The sequence below is a fragment of the Nelumbo nucifera genome, chromosome 3, assembly GCF_055504915.1.
Source record: "Nelumbo nucifera cultivar China Antique chromosome 3, China Antique-T2T, whole genome shotgun sequence".
In the NCBI taxonomy this organism is placed as follows: Eukaryota; Viridiplantae; Streptophyta; class Magnoliopsida; order Proteales; family Nelumbonaceae; genus Nelumbo; species Nelumbo nucifera.
Genome location: NC_142651.1, coordinates 27,372,337 through 27,389,530, shown reverse-complemented (window position 1 = coordinate 27,389,530; position 17,194 = coordinate 27,372,337). Strand labels below are relative to the sequence as shown.

The following is a 17,194-nucleotide window of genomic DNA, read 5'->3' as shown; positions in this document are numbered from 1 at the left end:
TCCGGAAATAGGTTTGAAGTTGCTACAAAGGTGATATTGGTATGCTTGAGGTACCTGCAGAGTCAAAACTATGCAACAAGGAAGTGGAAGGAGCTAGACATTTTACAATATGTTCAACAAAAACACACTCTCAAGGAAAACTACATTATGAGAGATTCGAATACGACAGACCGAAGGATCATAGCAAAGGAATCTTTTATGTTTATAACGGTACCCCACAAAGGCACACAAAGCCACTTGTGTAGTTAGCTTTGTGCGTTCATGATGTGGAAAGTGAACAAAACAAGCACAGTCAAAAACCCTAAGCATAAATAGACCTGGAGGTTTGTGGAAGAGAGATTGAAAAAGGGAAGAATTATTTAAAACAAATGAAAGAAGACAATTTATGAGATACACAGTAGTGCTGGCCGCCTCCACCCAAAACAAAGAGGGCACATGAAAATCTTGTAGAAGTGTTCTGACTACATTCAAAATATGCACATTCTTTCTTTTCGCTACCCTGTTTTGTTGTGGGGTGCTTGGACAAGATTTTTGGTATTGAATTCCATGTTTAAAGTAAATTTGGAAATCCCCACAAAATACTCTCCCCCTAAATCCAATCATAGAACACATATCCGGGCATCGAATTGGGTAGTAACATAAGTATGAAAGTGCTTAAATACAGAATAAAATTCATATTTCTTTCGAAGAAAATAAACCCAAGTGAAATGGATGCAATCATCAATAAAGGTTACAAAGTACTTATAACCCAAGCGTGAAACAACAGGAAACAACCAAACATCATTATGTATTAAATGAAAATGAACTGTAGCATGCGCAGAGTGAGAAGGAAAAGGTAAAATATGACTCTTACATAAACCACAAGTAATGCAATCTTTATTAACATTCTTAAAGGAAATTGCAAAAACAGGTAAACTACCATAAGCAAATAACTAATCAAGTTTCTTAGAAAACGGATGGCCAAGGCATTTATGCCACAAATGCCCATCATTATTACAATTAAAGGACTCAAAACCAAAAGTGGTAGAAAGCAAACAAGAAATAGAAACAGGTACAGCCTTATTCTTCTCAAACTCTAGAGCAAATAGTCGTCCTACTCTACGCCCCTTCCCCTTCACCTCCCCAGTTTACTAGTCATGTATCAAACAGCCATCAGAAGTGAATGAGACAATGTTACCTTCCTCTACAAGTTGGTCAATAAAAATCAAATTAGTGGTGAGCTTAGGTACAAATAAAGTTTTGGATAAATGAAAAGGAGATGACTTAGAGGTAGATAAATACAAATCATTACAGCCAAGTATGTCTAATTTTTCACCATTTGCAGTGACAATGTGTTTATTGGGAAGATGGGGTTTGGGATATTGACCAAGTGTGGCCCCTATCATATGGTTAGAGGCTCTTGAGTCAATACACCCAAGGTGATTTGGTGAGGGACAATAGGTTGGTAACTTACCAGACAAGCCAATAGCAAAGAAGGCTGAGGAGATGACCAAGGACATAACCTGTCAAATCCGTTCTTCAAACATGCCACCAGAGGTGTCATTTTGGCCAACCAAAGAAGTAATGGAGGAGGAGGCATCTGATCCATCTACAACAGTCTGAAAGGCCTTGTAGCTTCCTTTTCTTCTGATTTGATCCACCACTTTTCAGAGGCCGAGTAGAGCATTCAATAACGATATGGTCGAACTACTTGCAATACGTGCATGTATTCTTTTTCTTACAATGGGAGACAACATGCCCAATAAAGACAGCATCAATGTTGGAATCTTTTCTCCCATCAAGATTCAAGAGTGGTCTGTGTAGCAAATCTGGTTTCAGCTCTCAAAATTTCTCCAAGAATAATATCTAAGTCAGGAAGTGTTCCTCAACTCAAGATATTAGATTTTACAAATTCAAACTCAGGCCTGAGATGCATTAAAAAATGCATAATCTTCCTTCTATCAAAGTGTTCCTTCATATACTCCGTGCAACTGTCCGACGGATCCTTTCCCATGTGTACTAACTCATACTCTATCTAGAGGTTAATAAACCACGCATAGTATTCCTAGACTTTCCTTTCTCCCTAATAATATGAGAAGATGTCAACCTCTATCTAGTATTGCCTAGAGGTGTTCAATTGTTGATAAACTCTCTCAAGGTACCCATACATCTCATAGGTAGTTTTGTACCCTCTCATAGGGATTGCAATTGTCAATTTCGACTGATCATAGGATCCATGATGCAATTTTTAAAATGTTGATCTTCCACTAATTAAGACCTGTTAGCGTAGGGGTATTTCTATCTTTATACCTTGATTGATGTTGCTGATTTGTAATGTTGTGTTGAAACATGTGCTCTTAACTTAAGTAAGGGCACATAAGTCTTTTCAATCATGTTTTAATAATAATATAAATACTTATTGGCCGACTGGGAGAAGTCAAGTTGACTCTTTCAGTTCGAACCAGAACTCTCTCTTCTCTCTTCTCTCTTCTCTCTTTCTCTCTCTCTCTCTTTCTTTATCACTTTTTCTTCTTCTACATAACTAAACTCAGTCAGGCCGAACTCTAAGGCAGACCTGAATTATAACATGGTATCAGAGCTAGGTTAAATCTGCCTAGATTTCTGCTTGCCTAGGGTTCATTCTCTGCGCACCCTATCTAGGGTTTTCCTCTTTTTTTCTGTGTTCGATTGGAGATAAGGGAAAGGGCTGAAAATGAGTGATCGCCCTCTTCCCTTGGGGGTCTCTATGCCTCCAGTCAGGTCGTACGTGCTCGGTTGTTGTGATTTCTGAGATCGCCCTCTCCTAGTAGAGGAATAATAGAGGGTCGAACTGTGTGAGCAGTGGCTGTTGTGTGTGAAGCGGCTGTTGTGTGTGGACTGCTCTCCTGCTCGCATGGGTGTTACTTCAGCAATAAGATAAGAGATTTCAGTGCATGATATCTATTATGGATTAAATAGGTGTGTTTCAGACCATTTGCTAGTGCATTTTGAAGGAAGAGATGATCATATAGTGGTGAGATTTCAGATAGTTGTAGGAGTAGGGTTTGTGGTGTGAGCACACTTTTCAGCAACAACAAGTGCTGAAATCAGTGTGATAGGTGTGATTTAGGGTTTGTGGTGTAAAGAGCACACATTCCAGCAACAATTAGTGCTGCAATCAGTGTGACAGGTGTGACCTAGTGGTGTGTAGTGTGCAGATCTCAATGATAATAGAATTCAGCAAGTGTGCAGAATTGGTGATAACATAATGGGAGACAATAATGATTATAAACCTAGTGTGATGGTGCCTACAGACTACCTGAATGTTCAGATGACCTCCATTAAGTTAAATGGAGAGAATTATGTGCCTTGGGCTAAATCCGTTGAAGTCTTTCTGAAGGCAAAGAAGAAAGTAAAACACATCAGAGAGGAGAAACCCTCCTCTGACTCTCACGAGTATGAAGACTGGGAGCAAGAGGATGCTCAGATTATCACATGGTTGTAGAACAGTATGGAACCCAGGATTAGTGTGAACTTCATGTTCTTTGATACTGCCAAAGATGTGTGGGACCATGCAAAGAAATTGTATTCGGGGCAAGACAATACAACCAGAGTTTATCAGCTTTATCAAGAGTACTTTAATCTGCAACAAGGCAATCAGAGTCTTGAGTACTATGCCAACATGAGGAACATACGTAATGAGTTGAATGTCTATCATCCTCTCACTTCTGATGTCAAGATTCAACAACAACAGAGAGAGCAGCTTGATGTGACTAGATTTTTGGTGGGACTAAAGTCTAAATATGAACCAGTACGGGCTCAGATATTAGAGGGATCAGCTCTTCCATCCCTAGAAGAGGTATTTGCTCGACTTCGGAGGATTTCTATCGGATCTACTGAGAACTCGAATATCTCAGATAGATCTGCCTTTGCTGCATCGAGAGGCCGTGGTGGTAGAGGTGGAGCTCGGGGAGCTCAGTCTGGCCGTGGTGGTGGTAGTGGTTCTGCATATGGCCGAAGTGGCAATGGTGGGTCTACTCATAATCGTGGTGGTGGTCGTACTGGGACCAGAGATTCAGGGGGAGCCCGTGGTAGAGGACGTAGCTCAGGCCCGAGGAAGTGCACTCATTGTGGTATGGATGGACATACCATCAACTATTGTTATGATCTACATGGTCCTCCCTCAACCTGGGCCAATCATGCCGCGACCGGTGACTCAAGTTCCAGCTTTAGACAGGAGAATCATTCATCTGACCAGTTGCTTCCTACATCCACAGATGGTCCCATGAAGGAGATGGTGAGTGTTCCCCATGATGAATATGAGAGGTTTATCCAATCACAGCAGAACACGGCAATTTTTGCTCACTCAGGTATGGCTTGTCTGGCATCTACACCCAATCCCTGGATCATTGACTCTGGAGCCTCCGATCACATGACTGGAACTCCAGGTGTGTTTTCCTCCTTATCTCATTGCTCAACATCACAATCTGTCACCCTTGCTAATGGTTCCACATCCTTAATTTGTGGTGTTGGTAATGTTGACCTAGATCCTGTATCCCTCTCATCAGTTCTGTATGTTCCTAAATTGCCTTTTAACCTTATGTTTGTTAGGTAAGCTGACCAAATCACTTAACTGCTCCATTACCTTTTATCCTTTTATGTGTGTCTTTCAAGATCTCAAGACGGGGATGAAGATTGGTGGAGGGCATGAAGCAGGTGGACTATATTATCTTGACGGTGGTGGTGGTAGAACTTCAACAGCTCTCCAGTCATCTCTTTCTCCTCTCCAGTGGCACTGCCGATTTGGTCATCCGTCGCTCAAAGTCTTGAATTCCTTGGTTCCGTCCTTGAGTCAACTTTCTGTTTTGGATTGTGAGTCGTGTCAGTTTGGGAAACACCATCGTGTTCCCTTTAGTTCTAGGGTTGATAACCGTGTGTCGAGTCCTTTTTCTTTAGTTCATTCAGATGTTTGGGGTCCTTATAAAATAATGTCATATAATGGATACAGATATTTTGTCATTTTTGTGGATGATTTTTCAAGGATGACGTGGCTCTATTTAATGAAAGAAAGAAGTGAATTGTTTACCATTTTTCAAAAATTTTATGCTGAGATTCGTAACCAATTTGGTACCCACATCAAAGTTTTTCGTTCTGATAATGGCCGCGAATATTTATCCTCATCATTTCAGAAATACCTGGACCAACACGGCATTATACATCAGACCTCGTGTACCTACACCCCACAACAAAACGGGGTGGCTGAGAGAAAGAGTCGCCATCTCCTTGAAACAGCAAGATCCCTAATGCATCACATGCATGTTCCCAAACCATTTTGGAGTGATGCAGTGCTTACCTCTTGTTTTCTGATTAATCGGATGCCCACGTTCATCCTTGATGGTCAGTCTCCGTTTCAGGTCTTGTTTCCCACTTTGTCTCCGTTCCCTCTTACGCCGAGAGTTTTTGGGTGTCTGTTTTGTCCATAATCTGGGTCCCGGGAACGACAAGTTTGATGCCCATTCTCTCAAGTGCATCTTCCTTGGATATTCTCAGACCTAGAAAGGGTATAGGGGTTACCATCCCGGTTCTCGACAGTCCTTTGTGTGTGCTGCTGTCAGTTTCTTTGAGTCTACTCCGTTCTTTTTGGGGTCTGGTGATGCTTCTTCCTCCTCATCACCTCCTCCTCTTCCACTTCCCGTTGTCGATCATCCTCCCTTTGTTCCAGTCGTGACCAAATCCTTGCCTTCGGTGCCACCACCTGTTGAACGCCCACTATCTGTCATGTGTATACACATCGCCCACGTGCACCAACTACTACTCCTCCAACTACATCTCCGTCGACGGATCCGGCACCAGACCCCCACTTAGCATCTGAGATTGATCTACCCATTGCTTTGCGGAAAGGTAAACGTACTTGCACCCTTCATCCCATTTCTAATTATGTTTCTCTTACTCACCTTTCCGCTTCCCATCGCCAGTTTGTTACCTTGTTATCATCAGTTATTGTTCCTAAAGATGTCCAGGAAGCCCTTGCCTCTCCAGGGTGGTGTCGTGCCATGGAAGAAGAACTCTCAGCCCTTCATCATAATCATACTTGGGACCTCACTGCTCTTCCTCCTGGGAAGCAAGCTCTTGGTTGTAAATGGGTTTATACGGTTAAGTATCTGCCTGATGGTAGTGTTGAACGCCTGAAAGCGCGATTAGTTGCAAAAGGGTACTCCCAAACCTATGGCATTGACTACACAGAGACCTTCTCACCGGTTGCTAAGATAGGATCAGTTCGTGTTGTGATCTCTCTTGCAGCCATGTATGAGTGGCCACTATATCAGCTTGATATCAAGAATGCCTTTTTGCATGGTGACTTACTCGAGGAGATCTACATGGAGCAACCTCCAGGGTTTGTTGCTCAAGGGGAGGATGGTAAGGTGTGCAGACTAAGGCAGGCTATATATGGGCTTAAACAGTCTCCCCGAGCATGGTTTGGTAGGTTCAGTGAGGTGGTAAAGAAGTTTGGCATGAAACAGTGCAAAGTTGACCATTTTGTATTTAGTCATGACTCTCCGGGAGGAAAAATACTGTTGGTGGTGTATGTAGATGATATTGTTATTACTAGGAATGATAACATTGGTATTGACAGGCTAAAGACTTATCTGCAGGATCACTTTCAGACAAAGGATCTGGGTAAACTGAAATACTCTTGGGGATAGAGGTAGTGAGATCCAAGTATGGGATTAACATGTGCCAAAGGAAGTATGTGCTTGATTTGCTGGAAGAAACAGGCTTGTTGGGTGCCAAACCAGCTGAAACACCCATGGACACAAATACCAAGCTAAGCAGTGATATGGGTGAAGTGTTTGAAGACCCTGGCAGATACCAACGACTTGTGGGCAAACTGAACTACCTAACCATTACCAGACCAAACATCTCATTTGCAGTTAGTGTGGTAAGCCAGTTCATGCAAAAACCTCTGATTCCTCATTGGAATGCGGTTCTGAGAATTGTGAAGTATCTAAAAGGGGCTCTGGGTCGCGGTCTGATATACAAGAGTGGGGGAAAACTTGAAATAGAAGGGTATTCTGATGCTGATTGGACCGGTTCTATGTCTGATAGGCGATCTACTATAGGCTATTGCACGTTTCTGGGAGGTAACCTAGTGACATGGAAAAGTAAGAAGCAAACGGTTGTGGCAAGAAGCAGTGCAGAAGCAGAAACAGAATATAGGGCTATGGCTCACACCGCTTGTGAATTAGTGTGGCTAAGGAACCTTCTACAGGAAGTAGGGTACAACATTAATACTCCAATGAAGCTCTATTGTGATAATCAGGCTACAGTTCATATCTCCTCTAATCCAGTGTTTCATGAAAGAACCAAGCACATTGAGGTTGACTGTCACTTTGTGAGGGAGAAGGTGCTGAATGGAAAGCTAGACACTACACATGTTAATACAAGAAATCAGTGGGCTGACTTATTTACAAAAGGCTTGAGTCGGGGAAGGGTGGACTACATATGTAACAAGCTGGGAGTATATGATATATACTCACCAGCTTGAGGGGGAGTGTTAGCGTAGGGGTATTTCTGTCTTTATACCTTGATTGATGTTGTTGATTTGTAATGTTGTGTTGAAACATGTGCTCTTAACTTAAGTAAGGGCACATAGGTCTTTTCAGTCATGTTTTAATAATAATATAAATACTTACTGGCCGACTGGGAGAAGTCAAGTTGACTCTTTCAGTTCGAACTAGAATTCTCTCTTCTCTCTTTCTCTCTCTCTCTCTCTTTCTTTATCACTTTTTCTTCTTCTACATAACTGAACTCAGTCAGGCAGAACTCTAAGGCAGACCTGAATTATAACAAGACCCTTAATATCTGAATCATCAAGTTTAGCTACAAAACCATCCAGATATCCCCAAAGACCCTTGGCTTCGACATGGTATTGAAAGTTAAACTTCCATAAAACATAGTTTGTGCCACTGAATTTAATAGGGAGAACCTCCATCCTTTCTAATGCCATTGAAGGACAAAAGACAGCATTATACGCTTCCAAGAAATCAATAAAATTCTAACCAAAGGATAGAAAAGAGAGTACCTTTTAGCCGAGGTCCAAAAAAGGTAACCGTAGTATTTTGCTGAACTAAAAAGTGGATTGAAACCCTTCAAAATCAAACCCGATGCAAACCAAACCAAAAGGATCCAGTAGATCTGATCCAGACGACACTAGATCTAAGATTTCAGGTTGATCCGGTGCCTCTACAAGGAGATCCAAGAAGAAGGAGAAATCTGATGGCGCAACAATCCAAAGAAATGATCTGTAAAGTTCAGACCTGAAGCTTCTCTAGGGAGAAGATTCAAAGACACTCAAGAGCCTCCTAAATACTGTTAGAGAGTTCTTGAGACAGCAGCAACAGAGATAATTAAAAAGATACTATATGCAGATCAGATCGTGACCTGCTCTGATACCATGTCAGAGTCAAGTCGAAAAGACAGAGATAGAAGAGAGAAAAGAACAAACAATTTGGTGGGTGTGTCACCTTACGACTATTGACACCATAAAAGATAATCTGCCCTTAGTGTACAAAAGAAAGAGTACAGAAAATAGATGTGCAACAAAAGAAGTAAAAGTACAAAAATAGCCCCACTGCTAGATCTTCTCACTATCTCTACAAGAATTAGAGCAAGATGGGCAAAATGAAGAGGGTGCATATGGACTTTTATGTGATAGACTAATACCACTTAGATTAAAAGGAAACTTCTATAAAACAGTGTTGGGCTGTCAAGAAACAACATGTTCAAAAATAAATGTGGCAAAAATGCAAATGATAAGATGGATGAATGAGAAAACTAGAAAGGATAGGATTAGGAATGAAGTTATCCATAGGAACCTAGAAGTAGCTCCAATATGTGATAAAATGAGAGGGAATAGACTAAGATGGTTTAGGCATGTGCAAAGAAGACCACCAACTGCACCAATTAAAAAAGTGATTTGTTAAACATTGAAGGGGCTAGAAGAGCTCAAGGTAGACCAAAAAGGACATGGGTAGAAGTAGCAAGAAATGATTTAAGCACTAATAATTTAACAATGGACATGGCTTTAAATAGAATAGATTGGTGAGATAGGATTTGTGCAGCCGACCCCATATAGTTAGGACAAGGCATGGATGATGGTGATGATGATATTGTTTAAAGTTTCTATCATGTAACAATGGCACGCATGTGATGCTATCTATGAAACCCACTAATATGCACTAATTAAACATTAAAAGAAGTATCTCACTCTCAAGAGGCAATGATTGAGAAAATCACAATAGAAGTGTCTCATTGGGTTAAAATATTGCCTATTTTTAACGTTTCTCAATGGGAGATATCATGAGAGACTAGCAGATTGCATCTTTTCATTAGCTATCAACTTGGTATCCTCCTATTTGCCTCCCCCTCCAAAAGACAATGTCAAGCTCAACTTTGATGGGTCATGGGTGCAGCATGCAGTACAGGAATCCAGGTCTTTCAGGTATAGGGGGAGCATTTAAAAGCCATGATGGAATGCTTGCAGCATTATCTTCCGGCCTATAAGGTATGAAAATTCAACCAAACAAGACTTGTTGGTTGTCCTCTATGGGCTGAAATTAGAGAAAGAACTCAACTACTATGACATGTTGATGGAAGAAGATTCAAGAGTCATAATGGTGTGTCTTAAAAAAAATAAGTGCAGGGCCATGGCCCATGGCAATACCAATGCACCCTAAAAGAAATAAGAACTCTAGCTAGGGAGGTCAAAGCAAGCTTCATGTGGGTTTAAAGACCATGTAAGACACAATTGTATTGGAGAATCATCCCTACTGAAGTTGAAAGATAAAGTAAAAAACAAAGATTAAAAGGGTTGGATAGGTAGCAGATCTAGCCTATTACAATGGGATGCCTAGACATATTTCTTTGTACATATCACACAAATTCTTTCCATACATTAATAAAACAAGGTTTTCAGTTACTAATCCAAAAACATAAAAGGAAACAAGTTTAAAAGCTCTAATATAAAAAGTTCTAACAACATTTTTTAAGCTCTAATCATATAGTTAGCATATAATTAAAGCTTTAGTATGCATAATGTGGCAATAAATACATACAACTGTTCAAGTGTAGCACAAAGCACCCAATAAAAGGAGCACTTTCATCTTTCTTTTTCTCTCACTATCATGCTAAAACGTACCATCTGGTAATATGCATGGTTTTGGACTTCTATCAAAACAAAAGCTATTCCCATTAAAATGTTTCCACTTTCATGGTGTTTATACAGAAATCCTTCTGGGATAAAAATATTACAAGCTCTGATAAGTTCCTCTCAGACTTCGGTAAGATTCAGTTCTTTTTTGGCCAAAATGTTACATCCACAGCACAAAATAATAATAATAATAACAAATACAATGTTTTATTGAAACATGGAAACATTTCCAATGAAGCTCTAATTTGATTTTATTTTTCTTTGATTGGTAACAAACTACTTTATTTATTACATGCATTGATTTGGAGATGGCATATGATAGAGTTCCTAGAGAGATAAAATGGTGGTTTTAAGGAAAGAAGGGAGTATCAAATAGTAATAGGACCCATCAACACTTAGTCCATACTCCATATGAACCGACTAAACATGTTAGGAGATTCCATGGTGTAAGTTGTTTGCTGGCAATACAGTATTGATTGATGAAATAAGAATGTGACTAAATGCAAAAATAAGATCTAAAGAGAGAAGCTGTAAAAATAAAGGTTTTAAGATAAGTATGAATAAAACAGAATATATATATATATACATACATACATACATACATACATACATACATACATACATACATACATACATACATACATACATACATACATACATGTGTGTGTGTGCGCGCACAATGTAAATATAACAATAATGGGAGTTAGAACCGTCAAGTGCGGTATAATTCAAATTTGAGATAGAGAGATACCACAATGTGACCTCTTCTGCTACCTTGATTAGTACGGGAGACATGAGGAGGATGTTGCCCATAAAATTAGAGTCAGATTTAACCAAATAAAGGGGTGCATAAAGGTATAACACTAGCTTTTTGACAATGGCTCCAAACCTCTTTTTTTGGAATTTCAATGAAATTTTAAAAGTCAAAATCAGAATTTCAAGCAAATTCATCAACAGTAATCTCTTATCAAAAAAAAGATTATTGATATCACCCAAACAACCAATAAGACTCCTATTTTATATCAATTTTAGACCAAAACTAAGGAAATAGTACTCTACATACTTCATTCCAGCCATTCCTGAAACCAAAACAAAATCACAATTTTTTTATGATTTCGTTGAAACTTATATTCCTTGGGATGCATCTAAAGTGTTGCATATCAAGGAATACAAATCAGGCTAAAGGAAATTTTATAAGATGACTATAAAACTACCAGTGTTATGGGAAGTGTTCAAATCAAGAAGCAACATATTCAAAAGATGAATATAGTTAACTTATCAAAAAAAAAAATTTAAAAAGAGATGAACAAAGTTAAGAATAGTCATGGGTGAGTGGAAAAACTCAAAAAGATAGGATTGGAAAAAAAAATAATATTCACAAGAACCTAAGAGTAGACTTGATGACTTTATAAAATGAAGGATAGTGACTAAGATGGTTTAGGCCAATGTTTTAAAAGTGTAAGGTGCAAAAAAGGCACAGGCGCAAAAATAAATGCTAAAAACTCCAAAAAATGTCAAAAATGCAAAAAAAAAATCAAACAATACTATACTAAACATAATATTAATAAAAATATAAACTTAAATTTTAAAATAAACATTTTAAAAAACATATTATCTAAAATTAAAATACATAAACATAACATGTAAAGCATATTCAATGAAAATTTAAAAATAAAACCAAACATATAAAACATTTTTGAGCATGTAAAACCCACAATCTCTTTTTTTCCTCAATTGCGTTACTTCAAGTAGCTAATGTGATGTAAAACATATTACATTCCTGATTCCACGAGCCGCCTTTGTGCCACACCCCTCAAGGCAAGCCCAAACAAGTCCATGTTAGGGTTTTAGATTCTTAGTTCTCACACAAAAAATAATCATTTTATAATTTTAATTGCTTTTTAAGAAGATATTTTATTAGGATGAATGGATGAACATTAGCAAATAGGGGGTTACAAATCGCAATACAACAATGGGCATTGCACTAAATAAAGCACGATGATGAAACATGACTCATTCAGCCAACTTCACATGGTTGGGATAAGGCTTTGTTGAACTAAGCTAAGAGTTGGTACAAATATCAAACCTTGCATACATAGAAAAAAAGGAGGCAAAATAAATCCATAAATAGGTCAAAAGAAATGATCTTTCCAGTAACAATAACAATGATGATGATGATAGTAATAGTAATAGTAACAAGGAGACAACATCTCCAAAATTTAAAAGCAATAAACTAAAATAAATATATTTTTAACACAACAGTTCATACAAAGATTAAAAAATATATCTATATAATGAAGGCCAACTATTTCACATATTTTCATCTACAACCAATCCACATTTTAGCTTGGATTCAATATTTTGAAAGAAAGCACTATGAACATTATAGTTCTATGTTACAAGCCAGAAGATGAAATTTATGACCATGGATCACCATCATCTAAGCCTTGTCGCAACCAAATGAGGTTGGCTACACGAGTCTTGTTTTGTCATTTGACATTCCGTACTGTTCAGTGCCATATCTATTGTTAAATTATTGCCACGTAAATCATTTCTCATGACTTCCACCCAAGTCCTTTTCAGTCTTCATCTAGCTCTTCTAGGCCATTCTACTTGTAACAGATCACTTCTTCTAACAGGTACTGTAGATGGTCTTCTATGCACATGACCAAACCACCTCAATCTACTATCTCTCATTTTATCACTGCCTACTGGAGCTATGCTTAGGTTCCTTTGTATGACTTCATTTCTAATCCTGTCCTTTTTAGTTTTACCACTAATCCATTTAAGCATTCACATTTTTGAAATTCATGACCATAGATATGAACCATTATTCATTTATAACTTGGATGTTATATTGTTAGCTTCAGGCTTGCTCAACAGCTTCTACCACTTGCTGTTTATCATGTAAATCATACATGTCTTCACCATTTCATTTTCTAAAGTTTTATCCCAAGATTTCTAGCAGCCATTTAATTTTTCCATAGTTTCGCAATGCTGCTCTGATCCTTCATAAATAATCACAAATTAGTTCCATTTCAATAGAAACCAAAGTATACATGGAAATGAAATCCCAAAACTCCATTAAAGAATCATATTGTCGTTAAGTGGATGTGATTAGAATGCATGGTACATATTGTTCACTTGTTTATATTGTTTGCAACTCTTTGTAATCATTTCCTATTTTCTATCTATATAAATATGTAAGCGATACATGTAAATCTCCACCACCCGCTAATTACATGTTTGTGTCCATGCAAAATTGTTTGCCACATTAAGTCAATAATTTGTTCCCCTTTGAAATTTTTTTTTCACAATCCTGCTGGCTTTTCTAAAACATACAAGACAGTGCCATGGTAGTTCTCTTACACGCTCTTCAATCCAACAGGACCAATAGTTTTTACAGATCCTACAACCTAACAACTTGTACACAATGTAAGCTTCAAATATAACCAACTTTTTGGCCAGCTGACCTGTCACAAACATAGATGGTGCAAGAAAAGTTCCACCAAGCTTGACCCTACCACTCTCATCTTCCAAAACAAGTTGGTCATCAGGATGCATGAAATTATGAGATTTAACCAGAGGAGCTACAGATCTCTGAAAAATAAAATTAGACAAAATTGCTCAGAACAGAACAGATGATAATCTTAATTTACATTCATATAACCTTCTTTAAGAACCTTCAAACCTCTTTTGAGTACTCGTCTAGAACCGAAGGTTTGAGCTTCATGTGTTTGTATAAAGTTCCAACAATGATGCATTCTTTTCCTTCTTCAAGTCCCAAAACCGTACAAACTGCACCAGGATCAAAACCCCAAAACCATAGAAAATTAAAATTAAACGACTCAAACATGCAAAAGTAAAAAAATAAAACCTTAAAAGTCATCTTTGCCAAACCTAACCTCAGTATTTTATGCTTCTAGCTCTGATCAATTGGTTAGTTATTAGTTCCCTTTGTTACATCATAAGGCGATGGGATTTTTCTTAACATGCCAATGAATTACAAGAATCAGTAAGTTGGGAAGTACCGGGTACATCGGGCTTCCATTTCTCAACGAGGGAATAAAGGAGACTTCTCATCTTGTGGAGACGAATGAAGTAAATCTGGCTGTACTGCTGCCCTCTATACATCTCCTTCTGAATCTCGAATCTCTCATCCTGTAGAGCGAGAAAGAAAGAAAAACAACCCCATTTCCTGCGTGAAACTTTAAAATGCCACAAAACAGAAAATAATCTAAAACGGAAATGCACAAACAGAGAGACACTTGAAAAGGAGATTACAATACCAGAGACTGATAGACGGATAGTTTCCTCTGGAAATTTTTCGCAACAGCATCGATTTCCATGCTTCTTTTTTTTCAACTCAAAATCCTATCAGACAGCACCAACCACCATAAAACCGCTTCTCAACAAAAAATTGGAGACCCTAAGGCCTAAACGATCCTCCAAAGTCAAAACTCAAAACATAAGCAATCTGGGCTTGCTTCAGCAGAAATTGAAGAAATTAGGTGAAGATTTGAGAATTTTAAATTAAAAAAAAAAAAAAAAAAAACAACAATAATAATTTTTGCTCTTCGCGCTCTTTCTCTTAATAGATAAAGAAAGAAAAAAATGGAAAAACTTGAAAAATATTTCCGGTTTCGGATATCTATGCTTTTCGCGCCATCTCTCTGACTGTCACTTCCACCTTTGAAATGCTTGTTAAAGTGTACACTACTGAATCAAATTTATCTAAATAAATTTTAGCAATGCTAGCCATACGGATATACAGTAACTTTCCCGCCAGGGCCAAGGGGTAATCACTCCTGCCTGCGAATTTCTGGGCGCCCAAACCCAGAGGCTTGGCCCGGCCCGGGCCTGCAAAGCCAATACCCGATTGTGATATGGAAAATCATATTGTATTCAAAATCTTTAACAATGCTTCGTACACGTTTACAGCAATTTCGGATTTACTTTAATAACCGCTAACTAATCATTTTATAATATGATTAAAATTTAAAATATCCAAAATAAAAACTAAAAGTGATATTAGAAGTCAGCAATGAAAAAAAAAAGGAAATTAGAGTGTATGGGTCATCCACTCTTGCCTTCGGTGCTTAGAGCTGCAAGGAAATTAGAGTGGAGGTGATGCTGTGGGAGAGAGAGGGTTCGAGAGAAGTGAGAGAGACGAAGAGAAAGCTGGGAGTCTGAGAGAACACTGCTTGCTGCTTGGAGTTGTAGGCTGCTTGGAGTTGTAGTAGTGGTTTGGCTGTAATTACAGTAACAAGGTATAATGGGAGAAAGAGAGGGAAGGGGAAAGTTTGGATTCGGCAACAATAGAGGTGACAGTGAACAGGGGGGTCTATTGTAGCGGTGAAAGGGAGAACAGGGGAAGTAGTTGCAATGAAGAGAATAAGAGGAAGAAGATGGTGATGGATAAAACTAGAAAAGAATGAGAAAATGAGAATGAGAAAGAAGGGGAGAAGAAATCGGGGGAAGGTTGCCGCTGCTGCTCTTTTCGGCTGAGAGTTTGAAGATGAAAGTGAACAATGTACCGGTTGCAATGGTGGAGATAATAACAGGCGAGGTGGTTGCAACAAAGATAAGAAGATGAAGAATATGGCAGAAAAGAATAGAGAAAAATGAGAGAGAGAGAGAAGATGAGGAGAGATCGGAGGGAAGGTTGCCGCCACTAGTTTTTGCTGTGTCAAGGGCTGAAAGATGTGAATAGTCCTCTGTATGTCCGCTGTTGGTTCCAATAGAGAAGATGAATAGTGGGTAATACCCACTGGGTATTTTGTGTTTGGGGAGAGATATAAGAGATAAAAATGAGAAAGAGGGGGACCGAGTTGGACGGAGGTATTGAGGGTTGTCGCTGCTAGGTTGAGAGCTTGAAGGAGATCAAAAGGTGAACAGTCCCCCTTTTTTGAAATGTGATTAAAATGGTTGTTTTTGAAACCGGTTACCTGGGATAACCCATCTCATCCCATATCTTTTCCATATCATATATTTTTCCATGTATATTCAAAAAATATATGTATATATAATTATAATTAATAATATATTTTCAAAATATAATACAATTTTTTTATATTTCTATACATATAAAAATTATGGAAAAGTACGGACAGGTCCAATGCAAATTTTTGAATTCCACTGCACACCTATAAACATTCAAAATGTCAAATACCTCCACTATATACACCAATTCATTCTCCCTACAAATTGTTCTTATTTGTCACACTTATTTTTATTTAATATGATATTATGTTGAATTATTGACTCTACATCGAACAAGAAAATAATTCCATTTCTATGTTGGTTTTAAATTTGTGTTTTATTTCTACCATCAACAAAAATAATAATTCTTTGTCACACTTAGGGTTCATTTGGTTCACAATCGAAATCAAAATTGGAATCTGTCATAATCATAATTAGAATGGTCTTATTCCCATAGTGTGTTTGGTTCATATAGGAATTGGAATCAGCCGAAATGGGATTTCATTCCCAATGGAGGAGGGAATGGCCATTTCCTCAAATGGGGGAATGCCATTCCACCAGGAATGGGAATGGGATTTTGATTCCACCCAACCAAACAATTGGAATTGGAATGGCCCATTCCAATTCTAATTCCTAACCCCAAGTGGGCCCTTATTTTTCTTCCGAGTAAATTGCTAAAACCTCCCATGAAACTTTTGACCATTGTTGAAGAAGTTGAGTAATTGCAATCACCTCCCCTAAACTTTCTAACACTATTGCTGGTAGACCCCTTATGTTAAAATTCTCTAACAAAAATCATGAAAATATCCAAAATGCCCATACAATTACTATTGAGGTTGATTTCTACAGAAAAATCAATACAAAATTTATGAACAAAAAAAAGGATAGTTTAAAGTTGCAACTTAATCTTTGCGCACTTGATATGATGAGCAAATTTAAAAATAAATCAATTTCAAAAAATATACAGAAAGGGCTTGGGTAGATTGATATGAAGTTAAAACTATAAAAATAAACATTTTGATCAAAAGTAACGACATGGGTATT

The 17,194-nt window shown here is 38.1% G+C and overlaps 1 protein-coding gene across 5 annotated transcripts in view; it reads right to left on the bottom strand.

Annotated features, from left to right (window-relative positions):
- The window catches only part of POLD2 (DNA polymerase delta small subunit), a 51,618-nt gene extending 35,677 nt beyond the window's left edge, over positions 1–15,941 (bottom strand). For 2 of the 5 annotated variants that reach the window (XM_010265150.3, XM_088899868.1), the window contains exons 1-4: positions 14,458–14,879; positions 14,200–14,329; positions 13,860–13,966; positions 13,642–13,768 (exon numbers count right to left, since the gene is read on the bottom strand). In XM_010265150.3, the coding sequence (XP_010263452.1) occupies positions 13,642–13,768; positions 13,860–13,966; positions 14,200–14,329; positions 14,458–14,517 (424 nt within the window). In that variant the 5' untranslated portion in view covers positions 14,518–14,879. Of the gene's footprint in view, positions 1–13,641; positions 13,769–13,859; positions 13,967–14,199; positions 14,330–14,457; positions 14,884–15,258 lie in introns of those variants that run through there. The other 3 variants (XM_010265105.3, XM_088899869.1, XM_088899870.1) reach the window with 3 other exon arrangements.
- Between the last annotated feature and the right edge of the window lie 1,253 nt (positions 15,942–17,194).